General features: G+C 39.7%; 2 protein-coding genes across 5 annotated transcripts in view; both read right to left on the bottom strand.

Moving 5' to 3' along the window:
* Positions 1-7,840, bottom strand: part of LOC138056857 (cytosolic 10-formyltetrahydrofolate dehydrogenase-like) — a 27,049-nt gene extending 19,209 nt beyond the window's left edge. Inside the window, exons 1-9 of one of the 3 annotated variants that reach the window (XM_068902779.1) lie at positions 7,822-7,840; positions 5,125-5,543; positions 2,649-2,814; positions 1,812-1,916; positions 1,623-1,679; positions 1,129-1,161; positions 904-1,041; positions 531-659; positions 240-328 (exon numbers count right to left, since the gene is read on the bottom strand). In XM_068902779.1, coding sequence (XP_068758880.1) covers positions 240-328; positions 531-659; positions 904-1,041; positions 1,129-1,161; positions 1,623-1,679; positions 1,812-1,916; positions 2,649-2,814; positions 5,125-5,495 — 1,088 coding nt within the window. In that variant the 5' untranslated portion in view covers positions 5,496-5,543; positions 7,822-7,840. Of the gene's footprint in view, positions 1-239; positions 329-530; positions 660-903; positions 1,042-1,128; positions 1,162-1,622; positions 1,680-1,811; positions 1,917-2,648; positions 2,815-5,124; positions 5,736-7,821 lie in introns of those variants that run through there. The other 2 variants (XM_068902778.1, XM_068902777.1) reach the window with 2 other exon arrangements.
* Positions 7,841-9,354: 1,514 nt separating this feature from the next.
* LOC138056855 (major facilitator superfamily domain-containing protein 4A-like) overlaps positions 9,355-27,500 on the bottom strand; it is a 25,267-nt gene continuing 7,121 nt past the window's right edge. For both annotated transcript variants that reach the window (XM_068902773.1, XM_068902774.1), the window contains exons 3-11: positions 21,405-21,422; positions 19,182-19,442; positions 17,928-18,060; positions 16,791-16,924; positions 15,891-15,983; positions 15,434-15,514; positions 13,808-13,955; positions 11,955-12,155; positions 9,355-10,263 (exon numbers count right to left, since the gene is read on the bottom strand). In XM_068902773.1, the coding sequence (XP_068758874.1) occupies positions 10,139-10,263; positions 11,955-12,155; positions 13,808-13,955; positions 15,434-15,514; positions 15,891-15,983; positions 16,791-16,924; positions 17,928-18,060; positions 19,182-19,442; positions 21,405-21,422 (1,194 nt within the window). In that variant the 3' untranslated portion in view covers positions 9,355-10,138. The remainder of the gene's footprint in view (positions 10,264-11,954; positions 12,156-13,807; positions 13,956-15,433; positions 15,515-15,890; positions 15,984-16,790; positions 16,925-17,927; positions 18,061-19,181; positions 19,443-21,404; positions 21,423-27,500) is intronic.

Genomic DNA, 27,500 nt, shown 5'->3' with positions numbered 1-27,500 from the left:
GATTTTACTCTGTCTAACACTAAATGATGTTACTCATCAATGGTAGGGGGGGGGGGGGGGGGGTGGTTCAGGAGTCAATGGGTTAATTAATTACTCTTAGGTCTGTATCTGGAACACCTTAAACAGGTACACCTTATCCCATTGACTCCTGGGGCTTTCCCATTGAGGAGTAAAATCGTCTGGCATTACACAGAGTAAAATACTACCTGTACATGTACAGGTATAATGATAAACCGAACCTTGTAACATCCATGGATCCAGCACCAGCTTTGAAAAAGTCTGTATCTTCAAGAATATCGGGGTTTGCCAAAATCCCAGCCCATATTTCCTGCCATGAAGAAATGTCACATTTACTGTAACTGTGAAATTACATCAAAAACTTAAAAGGCGACTACATGCATCTTTAAAAAATTAATAAGGGGATTGAAACTGGATAGGATAACTCAACCCCAGTTTTTCATTAAAAGGCAAACCCAAAGGCATTACAGTAACTTAAAAACAGGAGCAATGGGACACCCATAAGATCTTACCCTCAGTTTTGCCTCCATGCTTTTCTCCTCCTCTGTAAGCTCAATCGCCTCAGCTGCTTCCTCCATCTGACCAAACTTGGCTGCTTGGATCATGCGCCCATCTTCAAGTTGCAAAGTCTTTACAGTTAACTGGCGAGAGAAAGAGAACAAACTGAACTTTAAATTTAAAGGGGCTTTTGTCAGTGCTGTACCATTGCCATGGCAACAGTTGGGAACTTAAGGACACCCTTACAAAATTGCCTGATAATAAAATTATTACTAATTAGTCATACAATTTTTGTATATACACCAAATTAACATTTCTCCTCTGAATTGAAAGGACTGACAGTCATAATTATGTGCCATTGGAAATCCAAACCCAGTATTTGCTTACCATCTTTCCATCTACTCCAGTCAGTGTCATGCCACCTTTATGCACAACAGCAGGCTTCTCTGAGCCTTCTATTGTCACAGGGGTCCCGTCAGGAGGTGTATCACCAGAAGTCAGTGAGGAGCCATACAGAGTAACTTGCTATAAGAGAGGAAATAGAAATTGTACCAACAAGATAATAATAAATGATTGAAAATCAAATGAACTGAACTTTAATTAAAATCTTACCTGGCCATCTATCACGCCCCAAGCTCCTGGAAGCTGCAAAACAAATCAAAGTCTCTGTGAGACACCTCATTGATGAAATGTAGAGCAAAGCGATATATATTCTACTAAATAAAGACTTTTAAGACTAATTTCGATAACTCAATAGCAAATTCAGAACTACCCCTAAAAATAATAAATAAGAGCAAAGGGTAGATTCAAACCTGTGACAAGTGTGCTTCGCACTTCCATTTGGAGCACATTCGTAATAAAATTTGACTGCCCAAACGAAACTTGAAACTTAACAACCCATTGATCAAGTGATCCAATGAGCACCTGAAGCCACCTCACTATACTGCATTGAGACTTCATCATCAATGAGATAAAAAGGACAAAAGTTGCATCTACGCAAAGATTTTCAAAAATGCCTTTTTTTCTACTAATTATCAACGAAAGAGAAAAGCTATCCAGTTGGACCTCCTAAATTATTTTCTTTTTGATCATCTAACAGTAAGTACCTTGTCATTTCCACGAATAAAATTGTGTAGCATCTCTGCTGACTGGTCAAAATTTATCTGCAGAAGAAAAAAATGTGATATTGATTGTTAATGAATAACAACTGTAAAAAAAGTCTTCTACTTATAAGAAAAAAAGAACCACATTAAATCACCATCAATGTACGTACATGTACAATTAGTGATACTGACCTTTGCAACCTCTTTCTTTTTCCAGATTTTATCATAAGTTGCCCCTTCTTCTGGTTGAGGGATTTTTGGTGCCTTTCCGTCACTAATTAAATCAACCGCTTCAACCTAAAGTAAAAGTACAATAATTATTATTATCATTTCTTTCAACTCTTAAATTAACAATAATCAATTCCACTTGATGTAGCATGCCCGAGATAGGAAACTCGATTTCCGGGAAGTAAGCCCTTTTAAGTGATAAGAGCAGTCCTATAGTGGGTTGCATTTGCCACTTGAATCAATAATAATAATTATTGATTTATAATAATATAATTATTATTATCATTTCTCACGGGACCATTAGAACCCACAAATGACAAGCTTCCAACGTCAGTGGCTTCATAGCTCAGCTGGTTAGAGCGTCGCGCCGGAATCGCGAGGTCACGGGTTCAAACCCTGTTGAAGTCCTGAATTTTTCAGGCTTCTTTACGCAATTGCAAAAATTGCTCTTATAACTGCGAAGATCATAGCTTCACTTAATATAATTATTATTAACCTTCTGACGCCGAAACCGGCCTAAACCGGCCAGACTTAGTATTTTACTCTGCCTAACGCCAGACGATTTTACTTGTCAATAGGGAACCCCTGGGAGTCAATGGGTTAAACCAAATGATAACTTAAATTTACCCGGTACCTCAAATCTCTTTACTGAAAAATCTCAAACCTTGGCCTAGGGTGTATTGCCCTTGCACTGAGATTCTCCTTTTAAGTCACCTAGCTCACTCCCTCTAATGTAGTTACTAACAAAATGCTTTATACAAAAAAGATCACTTTGCCTATTTCTAAATTTCACTTTCATACCATGCCTTTGATGCCTTCTGGAAACAGGAATCTGTTATACAATGTGTCAACTGTATCATTTGGATCAATGTCAACACTCTTCTGAAGCAGAATAGGACCAGTATCTAAACCATCATCAGCCCAAAATACACTGAAACCTCCTTGCTTATCACCTTCCATAAGAGTCCTGAAAAATAATCAGCTACAAATAATAACTAATTCATTTAAGATGAATGTATATTGTTAAGAAGACAAACATTATCCTAACGACATCTAGCACTCTCTGTAGGTTTGTCATGGTTTTGAGTTGTGAGAAAATCCAAACAATAAATTTGACACCTAATACTGTATTTAAGCAATAGAGTCCTGACTTTTTCTGCGTTTGCATAGCCTCATCTAAACACAAGGGGGAGTTGGGAGAATTCAAGACAGTTATGCAAATCCAAGACGCAGTAGAGGGTTTGCATATTTAATTTGTCAAGAATAATTTTCCCAACTCCCCAATTGTTTAGACGAGACTAAGTAAACATGGAAAAAAGTCCTCTAAATTTTGCTTTTATAAAATATTTCTTAAAAATAATTCGACAAATGAATGAAAATGCTGGTTTCTTCACTTCTTGATTGAAATAGATTTTCTTGATAACGACTCAAATTTCCGGCCAGCCATACAAAACAAGTGTCTGACAACACATAACCAATCAAAATTTGTGTGATGTCACAGCCATGTTTACATACCCTCATCTAAGCACAGCTATTGACCAATGAGAGTATGCATACTATCCTAATTATTTTATAATATTTAATGGCCTGCTATCTTCCCCTATAGCTCAGTTGTAGAGCACCCAGGCAGGGTTGCCTGGTCAGCCGGGCCAGGATACTCACTTAGGTGGGGTGAGTTTTCTCCATGTGAATGCTAAAGGTGTGGGGTACCCTGCCTGAATAGGGTGATTTATCTTTAGTTTGAACATTCTGCCAAAGCATTTGAAAATCTCACCCCAGGGCTATAAATATTGCATCATTGTGAGAGCTCGCTTTTTTGACTACAGTTAGACAGTCTGAGTCCTCCACCCCCATGTGGAAAGGCCCTAAAGTTCCAGACTCTGGTACCCTGGTGACAACGAACGACGAAACACTGATTCCCCATTTGTTGTCGCTTCAGAGAAGAAGAAGAAGAAGAAGAAGAAGAAGAAGAAGAAGAAGAAGAAGAAGAAGGAAAAACCTCAGACACCACGGTACGACAAAGGAGCGCTCAATTTTTTCATCCCCAAGTCACTGTCAATAAAAAAGGTACAGTTCTTCAAAAAAAATGTTTTTCTGTTATTTACAGACTGCTTTGTTCTTAAGTTACGTGTTCACAGGTAAGAGTACTTATTTTCAGCACATTCGGGGTTATGTGCACATACATGTTAAGTGCTGATATGACAAAAAAATAACTGATGATTATTTGCAAGACCTTTCTATGTAAAGATAAATGATGTTCTTTATCTTGAAATATCTTTACTTTTATCACAGAGATTTGAATTTCAGCACTGTGTTAAACAACACAGCAAGCATCAATAATAATTATTTTTACTTCATGACCCTTTTATTAAAAGACAACTCTTGATCGTACAACTGTTGACATCTGACTCAGAAAAAAATAATAATAAAAGTATTAATGCTGTCAATATGGAGAGGAAATAAATATTATTGCGTTTGCAGCTAAAGAAGTTATAGACTCTACGTTTCTTTTTTACCAGCAAGAGAATTGCTAAATGTTTACATCCAAAACAAAAAGGTCTTGTGCAAGAAACCTAATACCCTCGCACTCAAATGTCAGAAATATACAAAAGCCAGATAAATGTCCATAATACAAAAGCGATTTATGCACGAGGGCAAAGAAAAGAGGAATTTAATAAATATTACATAATTAAAATACATCGTAACAATGGCACATTTATAAATTACTACACATAAAGCACTCTTTTGGAATCGAAAATAAAACAAACAAGAGCTTTTACAAAGCACTCAGATGATACAAAGGTGTTGAAAATCGACAGAACTGCTCTTCGAGGCCATCCTGATCTCGGCGAATTGATAAACATATTTTAACGAAAGCAAAATATTGTCGAATACCGGCCGGTCAGGCTTTTAATTGACCTCTTTTGAATTCGTGCTTTGTTTGAATCCCAGTTTGACTGGTTTGATAAAGATTCAATGTGAAACTGGTTGTGCTTCAAACGCAGATAAACACAACACTGTTTGAATACACTACTGAATTAAATTTGTAAAATCGTATTCCGATTTTTTTTTTGTCTGTTCCGTTATTCTCATTTCGAGAAAGTCGAGTGGATAAATCCTGCGTTAAGAGTGGAGCTCTTAAAACTGCTCCAGTGTAAATACAAACGCGTTAAATGGATGTAAAATTGGTACCCATGGAATATTAACCTCGCGGACAAGGCACGTACGAAGGCACGAACTATGCTTGCTTCACATGCCAAAAACAGAGCCAACTTACCAATTTATGGCGGATGCCCCTCTGTGTCTTGGCAGTAAGGAAGGATGATAAATTATTGAGCCATGTTTTGGAAAGTCGATCACATTCATAGGAATAAATTGTGAGCAAAATGGCAAAACATTGAGTTCAGCACCGCAAGCCTTGTACGTATCGACAACCCCTTGAATGGGTTCTCCTTTTGTCCTCCATCGAGGAAACTTAAAAACTTTAACACCGTCTTGTTCTGCTCCAGTCGCTAAAATGTCTGGCTTTCCTTTCACATCGGGGACGGTAAAGACTCCGACAATTTCATGACCTTTTGAGCGCAGACTTTTGTAAACTTCCAAGCCAAACTGTGACTGTCCGATCACCGCTACCTTCAAGGAACCCATAACGTTTCTGGTTGTGTAGATGTTCCTCGTTGTTTTCACTGCGGCAAACTGTACAAAACGAAAAGCACTGAGCATTATTCGCTCGACTCCACAATAATTTTGCACTCCAGTGAGAGTCTTACCCTCTTAAATAATTTTGAAAGTAAGAGATGCTATCCTCTACAATCCTGAACGAAAACTGTTGTGAAAACGAGTTGAATGTTAACAAACACGCGCCAATCACAGAGAGCTACGCTACGTAACCTGAAAGACTGGTTGGACGCCAAAAGTGGGCGGAATTGGGGGTGTGTGCCCAAAAAACAACAAAGTGAAAAATTACGTTAATTTCATCATCGCAAAAGCTTTTCACGCTTATTTCACTTTCAGGTGCTTTGTTATATATACATATATCTTTTTTTTTTTATGTATAACTTGAATGAAAAATTACAAAATAAATCCGTAAACGACGTGCAGAATTTCTATGAAATAAAAGTCGTTTGAGTGACATCTCTCGGCAAATTGCCAGATGTGCGATCACGTCCTCTTTCTATTCACGAATACAAAGTGTACATGAAGACCAGATGCAACTCATAACTGGTGATAATGAAGTTTATTTCGAAGAGGAAATCATATTGCTTTGCATTTTTTATTCCCCGAAGCATTTCCGCAATTGTTCTTTCCACTTGCTAAAGCCTGGTAGCGATTTTCGATCGAGAAGAAACGATCTTCTCTTTATACCTTCAATATTGAGCCTGAGTTACTACAGCTCCTGGAGATTTGATCCTTTCACAAAGAAATTAACTCACATGACGAGGAAACGCACGCCAGTTACTTCTACTAACTGACAACGCTCTATCGTCGAGCCAATACAAGATAAATGCCTGAACAAATAATGTAAATAATCGCTAACATAATAATAATAATAACAATAATAATAATAATAATGATAATGATAATAATAATAATAATAATAATAATAATAATAACAATCAAAATTGAGAACTTTCAAAACATCACGAGTGACCATAATAAAATCACGAATGCACGAGCAAAAATGCCTCCATCGCTGTTTCCATAGCAACTTCCGTATTGCAGTCTGTAACCATAGTTAATAGAGGGGAATGGTTATGAAACGCGGCAAATTTCTTTGTTGTAGGTTTTTGTTCTCTTTTTTGGCCTTGACCGTGCACAAAACACAATAGTTGTTTACTCCGTAGTGAGGAACTAACCAATAGAAACGTGTTGATTACGTAATTCATGCATAGTGTATGAGCCCAAAAACAAAAGATTGTGCACGGTCGTGGACTTTCTTATAGTTAATAATTAAATCTGAGAAAAATTAACTAATTAATATATAATTAATAATTATCACTCTTGTTATTAACCAAATAAAATCAGTACAATATTGTTTAAAAAGTGAGTATCCTGAAGAAGTGTGAATGTGGCTAGGTAAGGAGTTCCAGTCTTTCACAGTTCTTGGGGAAAAAACACAAGACATAAGCGGTCCATCCTCTGAGACCCAGGGGCAGTCAGTCGGGACAAGACGAGAAATCATGGGTAAAATCGGGACTGCTGTATTCTCATCCCGTCCCGACTGATGACATTAGCATTACACGAAATACTGGAAATAGGTTGAAAAAAAGGAGAGATTGGAAAAGGACCTCATGAAACGTTGTTTAGATAAAAAATAACTCGGTTGGTTAATACAATCCTGTTGTTAATCAACCGATGAGCTTTTCACCTAAGCAACAGAGGATCTGTCGAAATCCAGTGATTGCAGCATTTCCGCATACAGAGTTTTTATTGTAGTCTCCCTTTATAAACCTAGCTTCGTGTCTCTGAACCCTTTCAATTGAATCAACCAGAACCTGTATATACGCATCCCACACTTCAGTAGCATATTGTAAATTTGGTCTAACAATTAATGGAATCACGGGCGAAAACGCCATGACTCCAAGCTTGGTAGGGTTTTTTCATAACGGGGGATAACCTCTGACCATCTATATAATAATCCATTATTTCAGTCTCCTTCTTCTATGCCATAAAGTATGATCTGCAAACAATCTCAAAGTACTGTTCAAGTTTTCATTTATATCATTAATAAATAATGAAAAACGATGAGAAATGCCCTTCGTTACTAAATCAGTCTATATATGATCTTTATCTCGTCAACTCAGTAATTTACTCAGCTTGATAATGATGACTAAATTTAACTAAGCGGAAATCAACGAATCTTAAAAGGGAAATGTGCTTCTGACAGAGCAAATTCTCGGATAACTAAAGCGATCGAATCACGACATCATAAGTTAAATCAACGTGGAAAGAAAACAAAAGCAAAATATCTTACCAACTATTCTTCTACCAGCACTTCAAATGGCTAGAAAATAACAGATCCAACGCAATTCAAAGGCGCTAGCAACGCAAAGAATCTTGTTAAGAAAGCATTGAAAATAATAGGGGGCGTAGTCTGGGGAGTGTGAAAAGCGCATGATTAACCGTGGTGCCAGAGGAATTTTTATCCAAGGTCTAAAGAACGCTACGAGTGGAAGGCAACAACCGAGGACTGGAAAAATGCCATCAGAATGTTTTTTTCAGCCCTCAATCGTTGACTCCGGCACAAGCCTTTCCATAGACACTGTCCGGAATGATAAATATGGGTTTGTACCTGGATTTCTTGTGTGGAATAAATTGAGTCGTTTCCAATAACCAGCAGACACCACACCACATATATTCAAAGCCTGCAAACGCAGCCGAATTTCAGGGCATCGTTTCTCTCCCCGAGGCCGAAATTCCGTCTGGTTTCGCAGGTTACCCTACTCTAGAGTCTCGATATGACTTGCCATCTTCGCCGGAAGTGTTGTCTCCTGAATGACTCTGTCGAACGGATTCACCACTTCCGGTGAGAACTTCATGCCGAGAAACTTACCTTGGCGACATATTCTCTATCCCAGGATCAGGCCCAGCCTCGTCGAAAAGATGCGAGTGCAGAGCGAAGGGGGAAAAAAAAGAGAGATTCCTCTAAATTATAGATGTGATTTATGACTGGTAGTCTTCATCGTTCCTTATATTGCGCTAAATTGGAACTCACGTTTTTCTACAAGCGCATGCGCATTCAGGCCGGTAAGTAAACAACGGGGTTACCAAAAATACTTCAGCTTCCTTTTTACAAAGTTCAGCTTGTCTTCCATTGAAAGAAAGAAGAATGCAAGTTTAATGACCTTGAAAATATCTTGTCGTTCCTTCATGGTTCCGTTATGGCATTCTATTCAATTCTCTAATTTCACCTACATGGGGATAGGAGCATCACCAGCAGTAGCAGTCGCAGTCGTGAAGTAAAGTTACCCTTGATTATAGATGATGATTGTCCATGATCGTTAAAACTCACGATCCTGTGTGACAATCAACGTTTGCGCACTGTCTTTCATCTACTACCATCAACTATCAGTCGCTGATTATATATACCATTTAAACACCTCCAAATTTTTCATGATACTCGATGATATTCTTTTACGGTTAGCCACCAGAAGGCCCTGGCTTTGGAAGCCTTAGGACCCAACATTCCTCCGATTGCGATGGATTTAATACAAGATAGCGACAAACGACGGTCAATGGAGGTTTCATAGCCCACGAAACCTTAGTCGAGGCGCGCTATGCTGACATACTGTAACTGAAAAATGTAATTTGCGTTCAGGGCGCAGTTATTTAAAAGCCTCAGGATTGATTATCGAAATAATAGGGCTTTAGGGGAAATGACTACGTACGTTTAGCAAGGTTATTCACCTTTTAAAGCCATTTTGTCTATAACATAATGCCTTCTAAGAACAATGCCGTCATTAAAGATCTCTTGTAAGACTGAAAATCAAAGTTAATGCGACACTTGAAGTTTATTCAGTGAGTACAAAACTATTGACAATTTGTACAAAACTTAAAGCTTAAGGTCCTAAATTTCTTTAGTCTATGAACAATTTCAATCTCTGTTTAATAAATTAAAGAGCTACCAAAAGTGAATGGAACATCAGTGCAAGACATACTTATCTCGTCTCCGTCACTGGGCACGGTGAAACTTCACAGGCATATTTGATTAGGAATAAATTTTAAATCACTTAAGGCGACGTCTCCTGTGCATTTGGAAAATTTCTTGTAAAATGGGACAAACTTTCAACTAAGACTAAGGATGAAAGGAAAAAAAAGAAACGGCTTTGTCGGAAAAGAAACAGCCACAACAGATGACTCACGATACTTGGAGGCTAACAGCAGCTTAATTTTCCCGGGTCAAAGTGTTGTCTGTTAGCCAATCCGAAAACACGCAATGCCACCGTCCAAGTCACCGATGTGAATAAATAGGGACTTTAAGATCTACGACGGAGGTGTCAACAAAAACACCCTAAAACAATAAAGCCTGTGCAGGGATTTCAGTTAGCAACTCGAGGCACTTCAACCTCGTTCCCAGGGTCTCTTTGTCGATGAGGACGACAATGGAGACCCTGGGAAGGAGAGGCTGGAGGCACTCAGCTCAAGACGATGAACACCAATGTAAACGACGGGAAACAGTGACGTCTGACACGAAACAATCTTGATTACTTTCCCTTTTCGCAGTCTTTCTCTTTGGACCATACGTCCTTCGGATTGTTCTAGCGATATTTGCAACATTTGGCAAATGATCGTTATCTCTTGGGTGACTTATCCTCTAAATTACCGCTAGATACTTCATTTTCTTCCTCTTTTAGGTCTTTTACAGAATGATCCTCTGTTTTGTTGTCTTTTTCGTATCCTCCTCCTTCTGAAATCACTGCAACGGGAGTTGCAAAAAACACAGTAAGGCATTTGAGAGGACAAATTTGAAAGAATCCGCTGGCTGGATGGCTTCCTTTATCACCTAAAAATGCACTCTTATATTAGGGACCTTTAGATCGGAGGGCGAGTACGACTACGATTACGACTTTTCCGTACTGAGCATGCGCATAAGGTTTGGAGGCCGACATTTTTGGAAGTGCGCGTGCTCAGAACGGAAATCTCGTACTCGTCCTCCGATCTAAAGGTCCCTAACGAGAACGACTACAGTTTTTTTTAGAAAATAGAAATTTATTTATGAAAGTGGTCTATATCTTATTAAGACAACGATTCGCCAGGGGAGTGTCTGATTATTACATCCAGAAACGTGGGAATGCGAAGGTGAGGACATAAAAAGCTATGGTTACTGGTGTGTTTCTTTGTGATTACACGGAGATGTTTTTGGGCTCAGTTCTGGGGCTTACCGTTGTGGCTATGCGATATCACATGAATCTAATCTAGAAAGAGGTGATTTGTAGCCATGTAAACATCATCGGTGTTTCGAAATTTTGAGGCTATTGTAAGGCATGGGTTTATTTATTTCAAAACAGGGGTAAAAGGCAGTGTTTGATGTTACCACAGGAACAGACGCTTTGCTTTCATAGCACGACCGACTGGGGAAAATGACTCTGTGCCAACTTGTGCGGCGCATTATAGTGAAAGGCAAAATCTTAACTCTTTTTTAGGAAACAAACTTTCTTGCGATTTTTTTTTGCAAAGAAGTCACTTAAAAAATTATTTCTCGCTAAGTGTTGTATCTTTTTTGTACAAATGAAAGCTCAAAATAACGATTCTTTAACGATCTTTCAGTACAATTTTTTTGTAATTTAATATCCTCGGTTCCTACTGTAATTCAAAGGTATTTTTGCACAGTTTACTGAATATGCGGGAAAAGAAATGTTAACAAGTGTTATTGAAATCCAAAAAGAAAATGACGGGTACGAATTTTTCAAAGATAATTAATCAACAATATTTGTAAAAAGCTATGTATGGCGTTCTTTTCTAAATTGAAGCATAATTATCTCTGAAATTACTCCCAATTTTCTTTTTGGACACCAAGAGCACTTGCTAAGTTCTGTTTTCTCTACATAGTTTTAAACTGCGCAAAAATATCCCTGTATTAATAAGCACCACCCATAGGAAACCCGAGTATCTCGAGATGCGCAGAACGTATGCGCAATAACAATAGTAGGCACCATCCTCAAGGGAAAAGATTTTAAAAAGATTCGGATCCAAGATTCTTTGCGACTGCAAAATATGCTTCCCGCTTAGCTGGGTGGATCTTCGCATGAAACTTCGTTTACGCTTTATGGAGCTTTTATGAAGTGTTTCGGAACGAAAATATTACGGTTGTTGGTTCTTAAAGCAGACACTTAACCCTTCTTTACATTACGCCTTACTCGGAATTGTTTCCCATCAACAAATTGGGGTGCCCGATGAAAATCGATTCATCATTTTAATTTTGCGCTTTTACTTACAAGTTATTACCACGTTCACAAATAACGTTAGTTATTCCATGCAGCTTCCGTAAAACGGCGAAAGCACCGGCAGAGAAAAGAAGCAAAAATGCAAAAGCACTCCCTTACATATAGCACACGGATTTTGCTGGATCGATCGATCATCGAGAATTCCGTGACACAATGACGTTACCTTCTCTTCTGTGGTCGTGAGAAGCTGCTCCTTTTCCAATGACCAGCACTGCTAAATAAGCTCCAAACGCCGCGAAGCAGAGAATGCAACCTTCGGCGAGAAAACTGACTGATCCTACATAGTCGAAGACTTTACCCACAATAAGTGGAATAATCATTTCTCCAATAGCAGCACTTACCACGAACATACAGGTCACCGTGCCTAGAACAGAAAATAATAGAAAAACGTAAGACTTTTCAGCTCATTTGTTAATTCGTCTACTGACTTCCTGATTCACTCATTCATTCATCCGTTTTATCCATTTGATTCAATCGTTTCATCCGTTTTATTCATCCATTTCATCCTTCCGTTTCATTAATCCATCTCATCAACCCGTTTCATGCATCCGTTTCACACATCCGCTTCACCGGTTTCATTCATCCGCTTCCGGTCTAACCATTTCACCCATTTGATCAATCCGTTTAATCCATCCGTTTTTTTACCCTTTTCATCCACCCGTTTTATCCGTTTCACCCGTTTCAACCATTTAATTCATCTATTTCATCCGTTTAATTCACCCGTTCTGTTCATCTGTTTCATCCTTATTATTGGTTTCATCTATGCGTTCATTCATTTCATTTCATTCATCCGACTCAAACGGTTTGTTTATCCGTTTCATCCATGCGACTTACGCGTTTTACCCGTTTCTTTCTTCCATTTCAACCATGTTCACCCGTTGCATGTCTCATACCTCATGTCATCCATTCATCATTCTATTCATCCGTTTGACTTGATCAGTTTCAACCGTTTTATTCATCCACTTAATCCGTTCCTTTTCCCAGTTTCATTCGTCGCATCCATCCGTCTTATCCGTTTCATCCTACCTTTTCATCCATTTCATTTGTTTCATTCATCCGTTGTATCTGTTTCACTCATCCATTTTATCCGTCTAATTCAACCGCTTCATCCATTTGTTTTATTCATTTCATTCAATACCGTTGTATAGATTTCATCCACCCGTTTCAACCATTTCATTCGTTTCTATCATCCGTTTTATCCGTTTCATTTCGTTTCATTTCAACCGTTTTAGTCACCCGTTTCATCCATTTTATTCATCCATTTCTTTCCACCGTTTTATCTGTTTGATCCATTTCATTCAGTTCCGTTTCATACTAGTTTCATTTAGCGGGGTTTTCATCTTTTCTATGTATTTGTTTCATCCGTTGCATCATCCATTGGTTACATCCGTTTAATCTTCATCAAGTCGTTTCATCGATTCATTCATCACTCAGTCGGTCACTCGTTGACTTATGCAATCACTCGCCGACTTACTCATTCATTCATCTTATCATGCGTACATGTGTTCTTTTCACTCTCCCTCGGTTCAGTTCAGTTCGTCTCTTTAACATCGGATTCTAGAATATCGATAACTTGACGCGGCTATCGTCATTATCCGAGCACTTACTTTCCCATCCACAGAATGATGACAGCAGACACAGACAATCCGAATTCCCAAAAGATCTGCGGTAGCGGCTGGAGCAGAGCGCAGTAGAGAGGTTTTCATCAATTGAGTTTCGAAAGTAATTAGCGAATTACATTGGTTTTGCATTACTTCACTTAGCGATTGGTTCAAAGTTTTCGCGCTACTCTTTCAACCAATCAGAAGTGAAACCAAAACCAATTGTGGCTCGCGCGTGCACATTTTCCCGCGCTTTGTGTCGGCTACGTGTAATTACTTGGAGTTTTGATTGGTTTACTGGATTGTCTCCGTCCTTTTTGATTGGCTAAAGTGATTACTTTGGTTTTGGTTTTACGACACTCATTTGAAAACCGCTCTAAATACCATATTAAGCTATTTATTACCAGTAATTTACCTGTGACGTTAAAATACTGCTCCGCAAGTGCTACGCTTGTAGGAAATACATTGCTCATGAAAAGGCCAAAAGTGCTTGTTCCAATCCAGAGCGCAGACTCGCTTGCTCTGAAGATTAACATCAATAGACTAGACACTAAACAACCAATCTATAAGCAAAAGAAATCACTTCTTGAATGATTAATTAATCAATTGATTGATTATTTAATAATTAATCATTCCACCGTCTGCCGTCCGCATTGCACATGTTGTGGTTTTTTCAGAATTCCTTACTCAACTGACAAGGAATTGAGGCCTGCTCAAGCTTGGACTTCTTCGTCACAACTGACAAGGTCGTTTTACAAACTGTTACGCTTTTCGGCTCAGAAAGTCTTTATAGATCCTTTTTCGCTGATTTTTATCACTTCAGTAAAGTCTTCGTGTCATATAACCGAAATCAAGTGCCGTATTAATTGGAAACTCTTGAATTGAAAACAAATAAAGCAGATCAAATCAAACTACCGACGCGCAAAAGGACAAAGGAAGGACTTTTCATCAAGTATTAAATTGTCTCACACTTAACAGGGACGGGGGCCTGGAACTGCATCCTGTTAAAGGCGCACTAAAATGGTCACGTGGTTTACGATCACCTGACCAATAAGAGAATCAAATGTTGGTTTTTATGAGAGGAGAAAAGCGGAAAAAAAATCTCTCGGAGAAGAGTAAACAACCATTTAACTAAAACCATATCTGAGTACTTCATCAACCATGGTTGCCAATTTGCGTTAGTTCCCTTACTGGAAATTTTAAAGCCATCGCATGGAATTTAGTTCCAACATTAAGGTACGATAAACAAGCCCTGGTTGCTATTTATCGAGCTATATTTATGACAAAATTCAATGATCACTATTTGAAATAAAATCGTCCAAATCATAAATGCATCAATCCAAACTTGAATGGCAACAAGCCGATTCTGCAAATGGCCATCACGGAAAAAGGCATAACGCAAACAGCCATAACGCAAAGAGGCATAACGCAAATAGCCACAACGTAAAGAGGAATAACGCAGAGGCATAACGCAAAAAGGCATAACGCAGAAACGCATAAAGCAGAAAGGCATAACGCAGAAATGCATAACGTAAAAGGCATAACGCAAAATAGCCATAACGCAGAGGCATAACAAAAAGGCTCTTTGAAGAATGGAGACTAGTTGCGTACTCCGTAAATAATTTCAGCTCTAAAAGAAAACGTCAATCGATTGTTCAAGGAAAAGGACATATAATCGATATCGAACTTTTTCTTCCTGTTTAAGTTATGCCACTTTGCGTTATGGCTCTGCGTTATGGCTCATTGCGTTATGCTTCATTGCGTTATCCTTTCTGCGCTGGGGCCATTTGCGTTATGCCTCTCTACGTTACGCCTCTTTCCGTGATGACCATTTTCAATTGTCGCCATTCAGCTTTGGATTGATGCATTCATAATTTGGATGATTTTAATTCAAATACTGATCACTGAATTTTGTAATAGATATACCTCCATAGCTATTTATACTCGTATCAAATGCGGAATCTGTTCATGTGGCATCTCATAATCATGTCTGATGCATTTGTTGCTAATTTCCGAATCACAAAGAAAACCAATAACTCACCAAATCCGTCAGAAGCATTATCGCTGGAGATAAAAACAAAGCTATAGGGATGGAGACGAGACGACCTAAGGCTAGAGACCCCTATGGAAGAAAGAAAATATCGTTAACACCTGATGAAATTGAAATTGAAAATAAAGAATTCCCTTTGCTGATATGTCGAAATTTTAGGGCTCCGAATCGGGGTTATTATGACTTTATCTCGTCCCCAAAGTCCGCTTTACTTTTGGACAGCACCAAAAACACGGATTCTTGCCACTTCTAAGGCAGAAAGTCCGCAAATCACGGACTTCGGCCTCGTCTACGCACGCTCAGAAATTTGAAACAACAGTGGTTGTCAACGGTTACAAAAGTGGACCTTCACTGCGACTGCGCATAAATTGAAAGTGACCAGAGTCCGTGCTCTTGGTGCTGACCAAAAGATAAGTGGACTCTGGGGACGAGATCGATTATGACTCACCCAAAATACGGAGGTGAGAAAAGCGCCTTGTGCTGAGGTCATACTCAGTGGGCTTTTGACTGCATACGTGTAAACGTAGCCGCCATACGACCCCTGGAAAGAAATGACAATCCAAATTAAAATTACAAGACAGACACCGGTTATATTAAGACACTTACAAAAAACACTGTGGAAACCATGCCTACTGTGTTAAAACAGGTAAACTTGTGCTTTTGAGGAAGGGCGAATTTAGAAATATCGAAATTTAATGAGTGAATAACTTAAACTCCATTCCAGATGAGTCGTCTGAAATGAAGTTTAAGTTATTCACTCATTTATCTGTAAACTGGAAATAAGATCAATCAAGTTGCTATTTGGTGCATGCAAGGCATAAAAGTTTTGGAATAGCGGCTAAGGTACGCCCCTTTCGGATTCTATACTTTGGATGATATCTGGCCGGCGCAAGTGGTTCCGGCAAACTTTGAAGAGATAATTCGCCTAAAGCCGTTAATTACAATGGCTTGGATATAAAAGTGTACAATAAATACTAAAATATCCCAAATTCCTGTTGTTATATGGTGCCGGTTTTCAAAGCTCAAACAAAAACAACTAATATTTCAAATATGGCTGTTCATGTGCACGGTTTATCCAACAGAAAGGTATATCCCGCAAATTTTACAAGATAATTGTTTGATTTTACAAAGAAACAACTACTCGAAAGTACAATGATGCAAGCAAAAGGTTAAATATTAAAGAGCTTTAGATTTGAGGACGAGCTGTGGAACGATCATGGAAGGCCGGAGAAGACTGTCGGAAGGGCTCAATCGCCTATGTATAAACCTGGCCATGATGTGATTTCTTACAACGGCTCTCAGAAATAAATAACGGACTCGGACGAAAGAAAGCGCCGTAAAATCTCACCTGCATCCCATCGTAAAGAAAAACTAGAAATGAAGTCCAAAAAGTGATGCACATAATTTGTGTTTTATTTGTACTATCGCGCAGTCCCGAGCCCTTCAGTGTATCTTTGTCCAAGTGAACTTTACTTTGCAAACCTGTAGAAATAAATGTAAAGCCCGTTGAAATACGTGACTGATCAAACTAGTCAATCGAACGAACGGGCTAAGGCCTCCTTCTTCGACTTCAAGGAGAAGTCTAACCAACAGGATCAACACCTAACGCTTTTCAATGACAAAAGGAAAGTGCTGCCTTAAGTTTGCCCAGTTACATCTGAAAATGGTTATCATTTACATATAACCGACTGATTGCAAACAGTGGCTAATTATAAAGTGCACCTACTGGCAGCATGGTAAAGTGGTCCTGACTCAGGGCAGGCCGCTAGCTATAGCATCGAGGCTTTTCAAAAGAGCAGAAGGGAGCGGCTAATAAATGCTCTACACCTTATTCCAAGTCTTTCGGTCGCCATCCTTCATTTGCCCACAATTCATTGAACAAACCGTAAATTGGGTTATGAATATACATAAGAGATTGGAGAATATTCAACGACGAGGATATTAAACCTTGAATGCGGACTGCATGAGTTAGTAATGAATATGTTCGGAAAAGTAATGGCATGAGAATGCGCAAACGAGATTAGAATGCACCGAACTCATGACCTTCGGATTGCTAGTTTACAGTGATAGAAAGCGAGAACGTAGGTTATCAAGGATGAAATGATATATGAAATGGATCATATATGAACTGCGGATATGAAATCAAGTGAAGCTATGATCCTCGCAGTTATGAACGTTGAAGTCCTGAATTTTTCAGGCTTCTTTACGCAATTGCAAAAATTGCGTTCATAACTGCGACGATCATAGCTTCACTTGAACGTAGGTTATCATAACTAAGTGATGTACGATCGTCCAGAAACGTAGCTCAGTCTTGACACTGAAGCCGACTTCCGCTCAGGTTGTCGAAACGTAGGTCATTGTCACCCAAAACTGTCCTTCTCAGGACTACACCGTCACCCGGACGATCCTCCTTCACTTAGTTATAATATGACTCCTGGGTTCACACCATTTAAGATCGTAGGTTATGTTCATAAGAGGGTGTTACCTTCTATATCTGCATCTGGGATGTCCGAAGTGTTCCTTTCGTGATCTGCATTAGCTGTGGCTTCAGCTTTTAATCTTATCTCTTCCCATTTGTCTGTAATGACAATATATGCAAGGCCTATCACAACTGGAAGCTGAAAATTAAAAAAAAAATAAGAGCATTGGGCGAGATAGACTCAATACTGAAACCCTCAAGTTCAGAATTGCAGGATTATGAGATGCACAAGCCCCATGAAAGACAAATAATTTCTTTAAGGAGCCGAGCTGGTTAAATGCGAGTTCGTATGGTATCCTCTCAGAGGTTTAAACTGTTATGAAAGATTGATGCGAAAGCCATATATAAAAATTGCAAGGTGTCAACATTTTGCGTGCGAATGTCAGTCTACTTCAGCAGTAGGTCTAGAGGGACACCGATGACTATCGGCGCCGGTTTTTCCTGAATATACATGACGTTTAGTTGAAAAGAAGGGTTAGGGGAGCGAGCGAGCGTGTCACAGTGTTGTACAATCGTCAACTGAAAACAAATACCGTCCTATCTGCTATGTGGCTGGAATTAATGGAAGTGGGGCCGGTTGCTCGAAGCCTGGTTAGCGCTAACCGTTGGTTAAGAGATATCAAAACCTATAGGTTTCCATGGTATTTAACGCTGGTTAACGCTAACCATACTTCGAGCAACCCGGACCAGATGTTGAAGTCTCACACACCCCTCCCTCTGACAGCACCCCCTCTTCACAGGTATGTATAGATACATCGATAGACGCACGAATCAGAATTAAACAGAGCCCGGTAATTAACTCAGCTACGCTTGCTACATGAACACGAGAGCGCACTGTAAACGGGGTCGCTTCACGCCCCGCTTTTCACAGTTAAGTAAAGTACGATCGTCCGGGTGAGTGTAGTTCTGGGTTTCTGGGTTTAAACCATTTACAATTTTACGCTCTGCTTTTGTTCAAATTCATGTAGGCACAACTGATTAACCAGGATGGCGATTTACAAACAACAACAAAGAGACAGAGCCCTAAAAAGATATTTCCTGCGCGAGAAAAAGGGACGGAAGATTAAAAAGAAAAAGAACGGCAGATAACATATTACGCACGCATTGCCATTAGGGGCTTTTTTTATTGCACAAATTACCACAAAGCTCTGTATGTAACCACGGCTGATTGGCAAATATTCCGCATTTTCCTAAGGCACCACGCCTTTTATAGTGCATCTTCGCGTTCAAGAAGTAATTTGAAGAATTTCTCAAACTTACATGCGCTAAAGCTATTATCCAATACGCAATTTGAACTTCGCTTTTGTATTGTTTGGGGCCTGTGTAGAAGCTATCTCTCATGTGATTGGTTGGCCTGTGTGATAAATGGTGATGCCCACGATGACCCATTCCACCGTAAGGCAGCGGATTCCCCCTCCTGGCCGCCGGCAGCCCGATATCTGGATGAGGAGTACCACTAAGGAATGGCTCGGCTATGAGAGGACTTACAAACGCACCGAAACCATATGAAAAGTAGAGAGCCTGAGAAAAGAAAGTAAAAAAATAAGAGACAGTTCTGAGCTTTTATAACTGTACCCTGCGAGCAGTTGTTTTCTGCTACGCTTCCCGAGAAAGAAACCACAGCAAGCAACCGTTTGATTTTTCATCGAGCATGTGCGAAGTACGTTATACCCCAGGTGTGACATCACTTCGTCTTATTTTGCGGGAAATCACTACACAACAGGCTCGCCCAAACGCAGCAGCTACGTAGCTGAACGCACGCGCAAGCGCCAAAACAAGTTTAATAACTCGTTTTACCCGTTCAAATTTAATTTACTCGTCCTTGGCGCTGGACGGCAGCTCATTCAAAGAAACTATCGGTTGCTCGCAGAGGTTTCTCTCTCGGGAAGCGTAGGAGAACCCAATCGCTGGCAGGGTATCATAACTGCGGCGGTAGAGTGGAATGTTTTGTGAACGAGGCACCTCGACTGTTAAAAAAATGTCGAACCGAACATCGAAGAAAATGTGATCGTAAAATGTCGGTTTTAGTGATATTTGAAACTTGATAAAGTTAACAAATTGATGTCAGTTTTTCATGCGTCTGTCCTGTTATAGCTGTGGATCCACGAGACGATAGCCGAGTGGATCCGCAGACTACTTTGACAATGTTATGACGAAATTCATTGTCAATAACAAAACAGACGCATGAAAACTGACATCAGTTTGCTTTTTACAATAACAAAAAGGCAGAGGGGTCAAAATTTAAGTCAAAACGCGAGAAGAACGCGAGACAAAAATGCGAGAAACTTCAATCTGACGCGAGCAATATCGCGTCATTATCGCATAAATTATAAATTAATGTGTCTGTCCGCTTATTGACAATAAAAAGTAGCCAATGAGCGCGTGAGAATTTTGCAGTCATTGTAAATTTGATATTTGATTCTTAAGCCACGTGTAAACGGACGTGGGGGCGGATCCAGGAGGGGGGCGCACCACTAGGGAATGGCGTAGCTGGCTGGTAATGTTTTTTTTTTCAGAACACCAATTGTTTTAGAAAGCTCATCTCAGGGACGGGGGGAGGGGGGTTGCTCACCCACTGCAGTACTCCCCCCCTCCTCCCTAGATCCGTCAATAGGATGCAACGTTGTTGGGTGTTACACGTAGCGTCCTTTTTGCACACCCTGTTGCATGTTGTTTCATGTTGCTGGGAGTTGATGCGCGAAGTTTAAAACTGGTCAAACGTTTGAGTCAACAACTCCCAACTTTTCTTTAGTTCCGTGATCGAAGAAGCGTAGCGCAACAATGAATCCGCTTACACAGTGCTTCCAACATAACTTCAAGTCATTACGATTCTGACTTTTATAGAGCGTTATTAGTTAGTTAGTAACCGAGTCAATTGGCCATTACTGAGACGACCATTGGTCAATAAGCCGATCACTATTTCAGTCAGTCCGTTACTCAGTTAGCCAGTCATTCATTAAACAGTCAGAGTCAGGCTATGATCAGGGGCACCCAAAGATAATCTTCGGGGAAATGTGTGGAAATATGTCTTTGGGAGAGTCAAACTGTTCTAGGAATTTCGGTTCTAAGTTGCCAAACAGCTATAGAATTCTTTACCAAAACATTACTTAAAAGTTTCGCAACCAGGGAAAAGTAGTCCCTTGACGTTCTCTGAAGGGATATTTTTGCAATTTTTACCACTAAATAAGTGATCTAGCAGTTTCGGATGAGCAAATGGTTCGCTGGGAAGTTCTTAGAAGACCACGTTCAGCTGGCAATTTCTGAAATGAAGATATTATGCATTCCCTAAATTTTTCGGACACTTCAATTTTCAGCTAAGATTTCCGAACAGATCAAATTCTTCTAGGGAATTCAAACATGTGGACAGTCTTTAAGGAGCTTAGAAATGTCTCTCAAAGGCTTTTGGCTTAATTTCCTCATTGGGTGCCCTTGTATGATGTGATGAATCAGTGACAAGTCAGCGAAAGAAATATATTTCCTTACCTGTAAATAGGGAGAAACCTGCAACAGAAAAAAGTATAAAATCTGTTAAACGTGTTTTGAGAATTGAAAGGTAACATGGACTTCAACGATAGCACAGAATCCAAAAATGGGCATACACATAACTGGTGTGCAATAATTTTAAGGCCGGGACACACTAGGCGATAAGTCACTGCGACACGTCGCGGGGACAAGTCGCCGCAACAAATCGCCTTGTGTGACACGGTTGATTTCATGAAAATCATTGTCGCTGCGGCAGAATTTTGTCGCTGGGATCAGTCGCACGAATTCAAACCAGTTTGAATTCGTGCGACTTATCGCAGCGACAAAATTAGCGAAAGCAGCGTTGTCGCATCGTGTGTACACTTCCGGCAACAAGTCGCTGCGACAAAATACAAATGAACCAATGAGAGAGCGTCATATGGTCAGCCATATTGAATTATAAAACTAGTTCACATTCCCCCTCATACGAGATCACTGCGCGTGCTCCGAACAGGCGTCGTGTCGCAGCGACTTGTTTTGCAAGTAGTACACATGGAGCAATTTGTCGCAGAGACATGTCGCTGCGACTTGTCACCTAGTGTGTCCCGGCCTTTAAAGTCATTCCAGAAAACACATTTTTACTCTTGTGTTTGTGTACAAATCCAATGAAAAATATGCCGGTTCGCTCCTCGCTTCTAAAAGGAGAGCATGTTTGAAGGCTAACATATTTTTTGGCTTACAATAAGATCAGATGTATTTTCTATATCACATTATAATTTCCTTGGTAATGTTATTGTGGATTTGTATTTAGTTCTTATTAACCGAGCGGGAGGTCTGTAAGGGAGAATCTTGACCGAGGTCGCCAGTACAGACCGAACGCAGTGAGGTCTGTACCAGCGACCGAGGTCAAGATTCTCCCATACAGACCGACCTAGCTCGGTTAATAAAATGTTTATTATACGGCCAAACAAGAACAATTTAATTCGTTTAATGTAACTGGCTTGTACTAACTGACATTTTGCTTGCAAACGGCGATGAGTGGCGATGAGCTGAACTTAATTCTGTCAAAGTTTGCTCGTCATCCTCTTTCAGTTTTGTCTTCATGCCGTTTGGCACTTCCATATATAAATATTGGTAGAAGAAAATACTCAATAATTTTGCATTTTGGTTTGCATCTTTTCACCGCAAAACATTACCGGTCTAGATGCCGGTCTAGATGGGAAAATCAGCTGATACGTAAGAAAAAGGAGAACTAAAACCATTTGATACGTAAGAAAAAGGAGAACTAAAACCATTTTTCATGGTGGTGCTTGTCGAGGACATGATGACAGATAACGAGTCTCTCCCGCTTAACTTCGACGGCTCTTATTTACAATACCTTCAGCTCAAAGGTGACAAGTTAACGTGGATTAGTGATCTTGAATCCCTAAAACATTTCGTTGAGAAGGGTTTGAAACAACAAGGCAAATGGTCGTCGCCCGGCGGAAATTCGAAACAATTTAAAAGCTCTGTCAACAACCTCACTATTACTTGGTACAGTAAAAAGCAACTCACTCTCGCCTTCCAGGGGCGAGATGGACCCGTTTTAAAAGGCAGCTTGACCAAACTTGTTCGAGACAACGCAGGGAGAACCGATTCAACGGGCTCGAATGTCTCTTCAACGGTCGAACAAGTAAATCCATTGTTGTTTGAAGCCAACGACATTTATGCTAATCAACCAAGGGTAGCCGAAGCGGGACCAGTATTTTCCAGTCAAGAGAGATCTAATACTGAATTAGTTGCTGAAATGGAAGGTATAAAACTTGACCTCCTTATTCTACAGAAAAAGGTAGAAGCCAACTCTAATCTGCTTTCGATAAATTGCCAAAATCGAGAGGAATTTGCTGTTAACGCCGAACTTTGTGAATACAAAGGGAGGTGTGAGAAACTGGAATCATCTATATGCAAAAAAGAGAGAGTTATCGAAGAACTTGAGGAGAAATGTTTGTCTCTCGAAAATCGTGCTGTATCATTGGAACAGGAAAATGACTCACTAAGGCTTGCATTAAGGCTTATTTTACGAGAAAAGAACGAAGAAGACTCCCATCACCAGCAAGAGACGAACGAGTGTTTTTATCAAGTGAAAAACTCGGGCACGAATGTTGGGTGTAATAAACGCAACCAACGTAAAATGTCAACTCAGAATAATATCGTGACGCGTAACAGGTTTGAGATCCTTAGTGATGCACAAGATGATCCAACAGAGACAGAGGCAGCAACACACAAAATCATCCGGCGACGGCAAAACCATCAACGGGCGTCATATAGGTCGTCTCGCAGTAATCCTAGTGAACCAAGCGAAACTTCTGCTAACGATGATTTACGCGGTGAGGTCGGCAGAGAGAGGAGTGCCAGCAGTAAGTTTACAACCCTATTGATTGGGGACTCCATGGTCAAGGATATTCACGGTAAGAAATTAGCGAAAGCAGTAGGGCACCGAGTGGTGGTAAAGTCATTTTCTGGAGCCACAACCAAAGCCATGAGGGATTACTTAAAGCCTAATTTAGAGCTCCAGCCTGATGAAGTGGTGCTACATGTAGGTACAAACGATCTGAAGGCTAAAAACGGCAAAACATCTAAAGAAGTTGCAGAAGCTATTGTTGATCTCGCTAAACAGATAGAGGGGTCTTCCGAAGCTCAAGTCATAGTCTCAGGACTTGTAACACGAAAGGACAAGCTTAATGATAAAGTCTCAGAGGTGAACAAGCACTTGACGAAGTTTTGTCGTCAGAATGATTGGAGATTTATTGAACACAATAATATAAACGAAAAGGGGTTAAACCGTGGAGGTCTACACCTGAATTTTGCAGGTAACAAGCGTATTTTTAAGAATTTTTATCATGGTCTAGCTCATTGAACTTTTACTATGCCTTCCATTAATGCCGTGCCGTTGGAAGGCAACAGTCAGGAGTCATCGAGAAGTCCGACTCAAAATCCTATTGATCGTTCTCGAGTATTGCCCTCCAAACGCGGTTTTAAGCTGGCCTCGCTGAATATAAATAAATTGACCACTCATCTTGATGAACTCAAGATCTTTCTCGTAAGTAACGATATAGATGTTCTCGCAATTAACGAGACTAAACTAAATGAATACATCACCGATAATGAGGTCAGTATCTCTGGTTATGATATAGTTAGACGTGATAGAACTACATATGGAGGTGGGGGCGTTTGCTTTTATGTAAAAAAGTCAATTAACTTTTCGGTGCGCAACGATCTTTGCATGGACAGTCTTGAGAACCTTTGTATTGAAATACGCAAACCTCGTTCTAAATCATTTATTGTTGCTACGTGGTATAGACCACCTAATTCGCTTGTTAGTATATTTTCACCTTTTGAAGAGTTGATTGGGAAATTGGATTCCCTTAATACTGAATTCTACCTTTTAGGGGATCTAAATTGCAATATGACCGCATCCCAGTTTGACAGCGATACACGCAAATTATTAACTATCACGGATGTTTACGGTCTTCAACAACTCATAACAGAACCAACAAGAATAACCGAAACTTCTGCAACATTGATTGATTTAATTTTTACTAACTGTCCTGACAAGGTGTTATGCTCAGGTGTGCGTCATATTGGCATTAGCGATCACAGCATGGTCTATGTCTATCGAAAATTAGCCATTAATGGACAGAGTAAGGGTCACACTAATATAACCTATAGGAATTTTCGAAGTTTTGACCGTGATAAATTTCGTAGCGATGTTGCATCTCAAGATTGGGATCACATAAACAATTCTTCCAATCCAAATGATATGTGGAATGAATGGAAGGAATCCTTTTTGGCTATTGTTAACAAGCACGCTCCATTGAGAACCACTCGTGTTCGCGCGCGGGGTTCCCCATGGATTACTTCTGAGCTTAAAAAACAGATGCACGATCGAGATATTTTGAAACTCAGAGCAATTAGATCAAAAGATCCTAATGATTGGGTTCACTTTAAAAGACAGCGGAACAAAGTCAATAGTGCGACTAGGCTAGCGAAGCAAGTTTATTATCAAAATATGCTAAACGAGCATAAGGGTGATTCCCGCAAAACCTGGCAGATCATCAATGAGCTGTCTTCCCGAAATTTCGTGGAAACGTCTGTGAAACAACTGAATGTAAATGAGCAATCAGTAACAGCTCCAGCAGAAATAGCGCACGAATTTAATCGTTATTTTGCTACCATTGGCCCGAAACTTGCTAGTGATATTCCTTCTTCAGATGGCAACAGCTATCTGAATTATCTCACTAGCACGGATAAGGAGTTTCAGTTTCGCCCAACCTCCACAAATGAAGTATTTTCACTGCTGAATAAACTGAAAAAATCAAAGGCAGTCGGCCTTGACAAAATTTCTTCTCGACTTATTCGTGAATGCGCGGATCTTATTTGCAAACCGCTGTGCTATATTTTCAATCAGTCATTAAATGTAGGTGTGTTCCCAGACGACTGGAAGTGTGCACGGGTCACTCCACTATTTAAACAAGGGGAACGTGATGACCTAAACAATTACCGCCCAATTTCCGTTATCCCGGTTATAGCCAAAGTGTTCGAAAGAATAGTTTATAACCAATTATATGCGTACCTAACAAAGCATAACGTAATATGTAAATGCCAATCTGGTTTTCGCTCTATTCATTCCACCGTTACGGCTTTACTTGGGGCTACGGATACTTGGGCTTACAACATTGACCGAGGAAAAATAAACGCTGTTGTTTTCCTAGACCTAAAAAAAGCTTTTGATACGGTTAATCACGAGATCCTTTTATCTAAATTAAATAATTACGGCATACATGGCATTTCTTACAACTGGTTTAAGTCCTATTTGGACAACCGCACTCAAAAGTGTTCCATTAATGGATCACTTTCTAAAACTTGCTCACTAAGTTGCGGCGTCCCTCAAGGGACTATTTTGGGTCCATTGTTGTTTTTGCTATATATCAATGATCTGCCAAACTGTCTAACGAATTGTATGCCATGGATGTACGCAGATGACACCCACCTAACATATGCGGGTGACAATACAGGCGACATAGAATCAAGACTTAACCATGATCTAGAAAATGTTAAAAAGTGGTTGATAGCAAACAAACTTACCCTGAACATGACAAAAACCGAATTTATGCTGATTGGATCAAGGCAGAGGTTGTATGCTCTCACATATCCTCCAATTCCCGAGATTAATGGTGCTCCTATCACTCAAGTTTCTGTTGCTAAATCCCTGGGCGTGCTTATTGATAATAATCTTAACTGGAGTAGCCATGTCGATAAACTGACAAAGAAAGTAGCTTCTGGAATTGGAGCCCTCAAACGTATAAGGCATCTCGTTCCTCACACGACATTGCGCTCTATTTATCACGCTTTACTTCAACCGCACTTTGACTACTGCAATGTCGTCTGGGGAAACTGTGGTATCACGTTACATGACAAATTACAAAAACTGCAAAATAGAGCAGCCAGAGTTTTGACCTTCTCTAATTTTGATGCAAATGCTAGCGAGCTATTCAAAATTTAGGCTGGAAAAATCTAGTTAGCCAGCAACAAATTGCGCTGGCCACAATGGTCTATAAGTGTCTTCAGGGGCTAGCACCGGAATATCTATGTTCTAAATTTACAAACCGCCAATCTGTTTATAGTTTAAGAGACTCTGAAAGAAAGCTTAATGTTCCGTTTCCGCGGACAAATTATTATAGAAACAGCTTCAGCTATAGAGGTGCTACTGTCTGGAATAGCTTACCCCTCAAAGCGAGACAAGCAGAGTCTCTTGGGCTTTTCAAAAATCTGATTAAAGACATATTTTAGTATAAAGCACGGCATTCATGGAAAGCAGCCTTAGAATTAATATAATATTATAGTAATTGTATTTTATTGTAATCATTTTAAAATTTTACCTTTTGTAATTTAGATTTTAGCATTGTTTGTAATCTTAGCTGATGATTTTACCGTGCATAAATAATAAAATATCATATCATATCATATCATATCATCTAGACCGCGGTCAATATCGATTTTAGCCAATCAAATTCGTGAATTTTGTAGTTCCCAGTCCTCGTGAGACAGAGCCATATAATAACATGTATTATGGTCACA

Source organism: Montipora capricornis, chromosome 7, assembly GCF_036669925.1.
Source record: "Montipora capricornis isolate CH-2021 chromosome 7, ASM3666992v2, whole genome shotgun sequence".
Taxonomy (NCBI): domain Eukaryota; kingdom Metazoa; phylum Cnidaria; class Anthozoa; order Scleractinia; family Acroporidae; genus Montipora; species Montipora capricornis.
The sequence above is the reverse complement of the archived record's forward strand: the minus strand, read 5'-3'. Positions and strand labels throughout refer to the sequence as shown.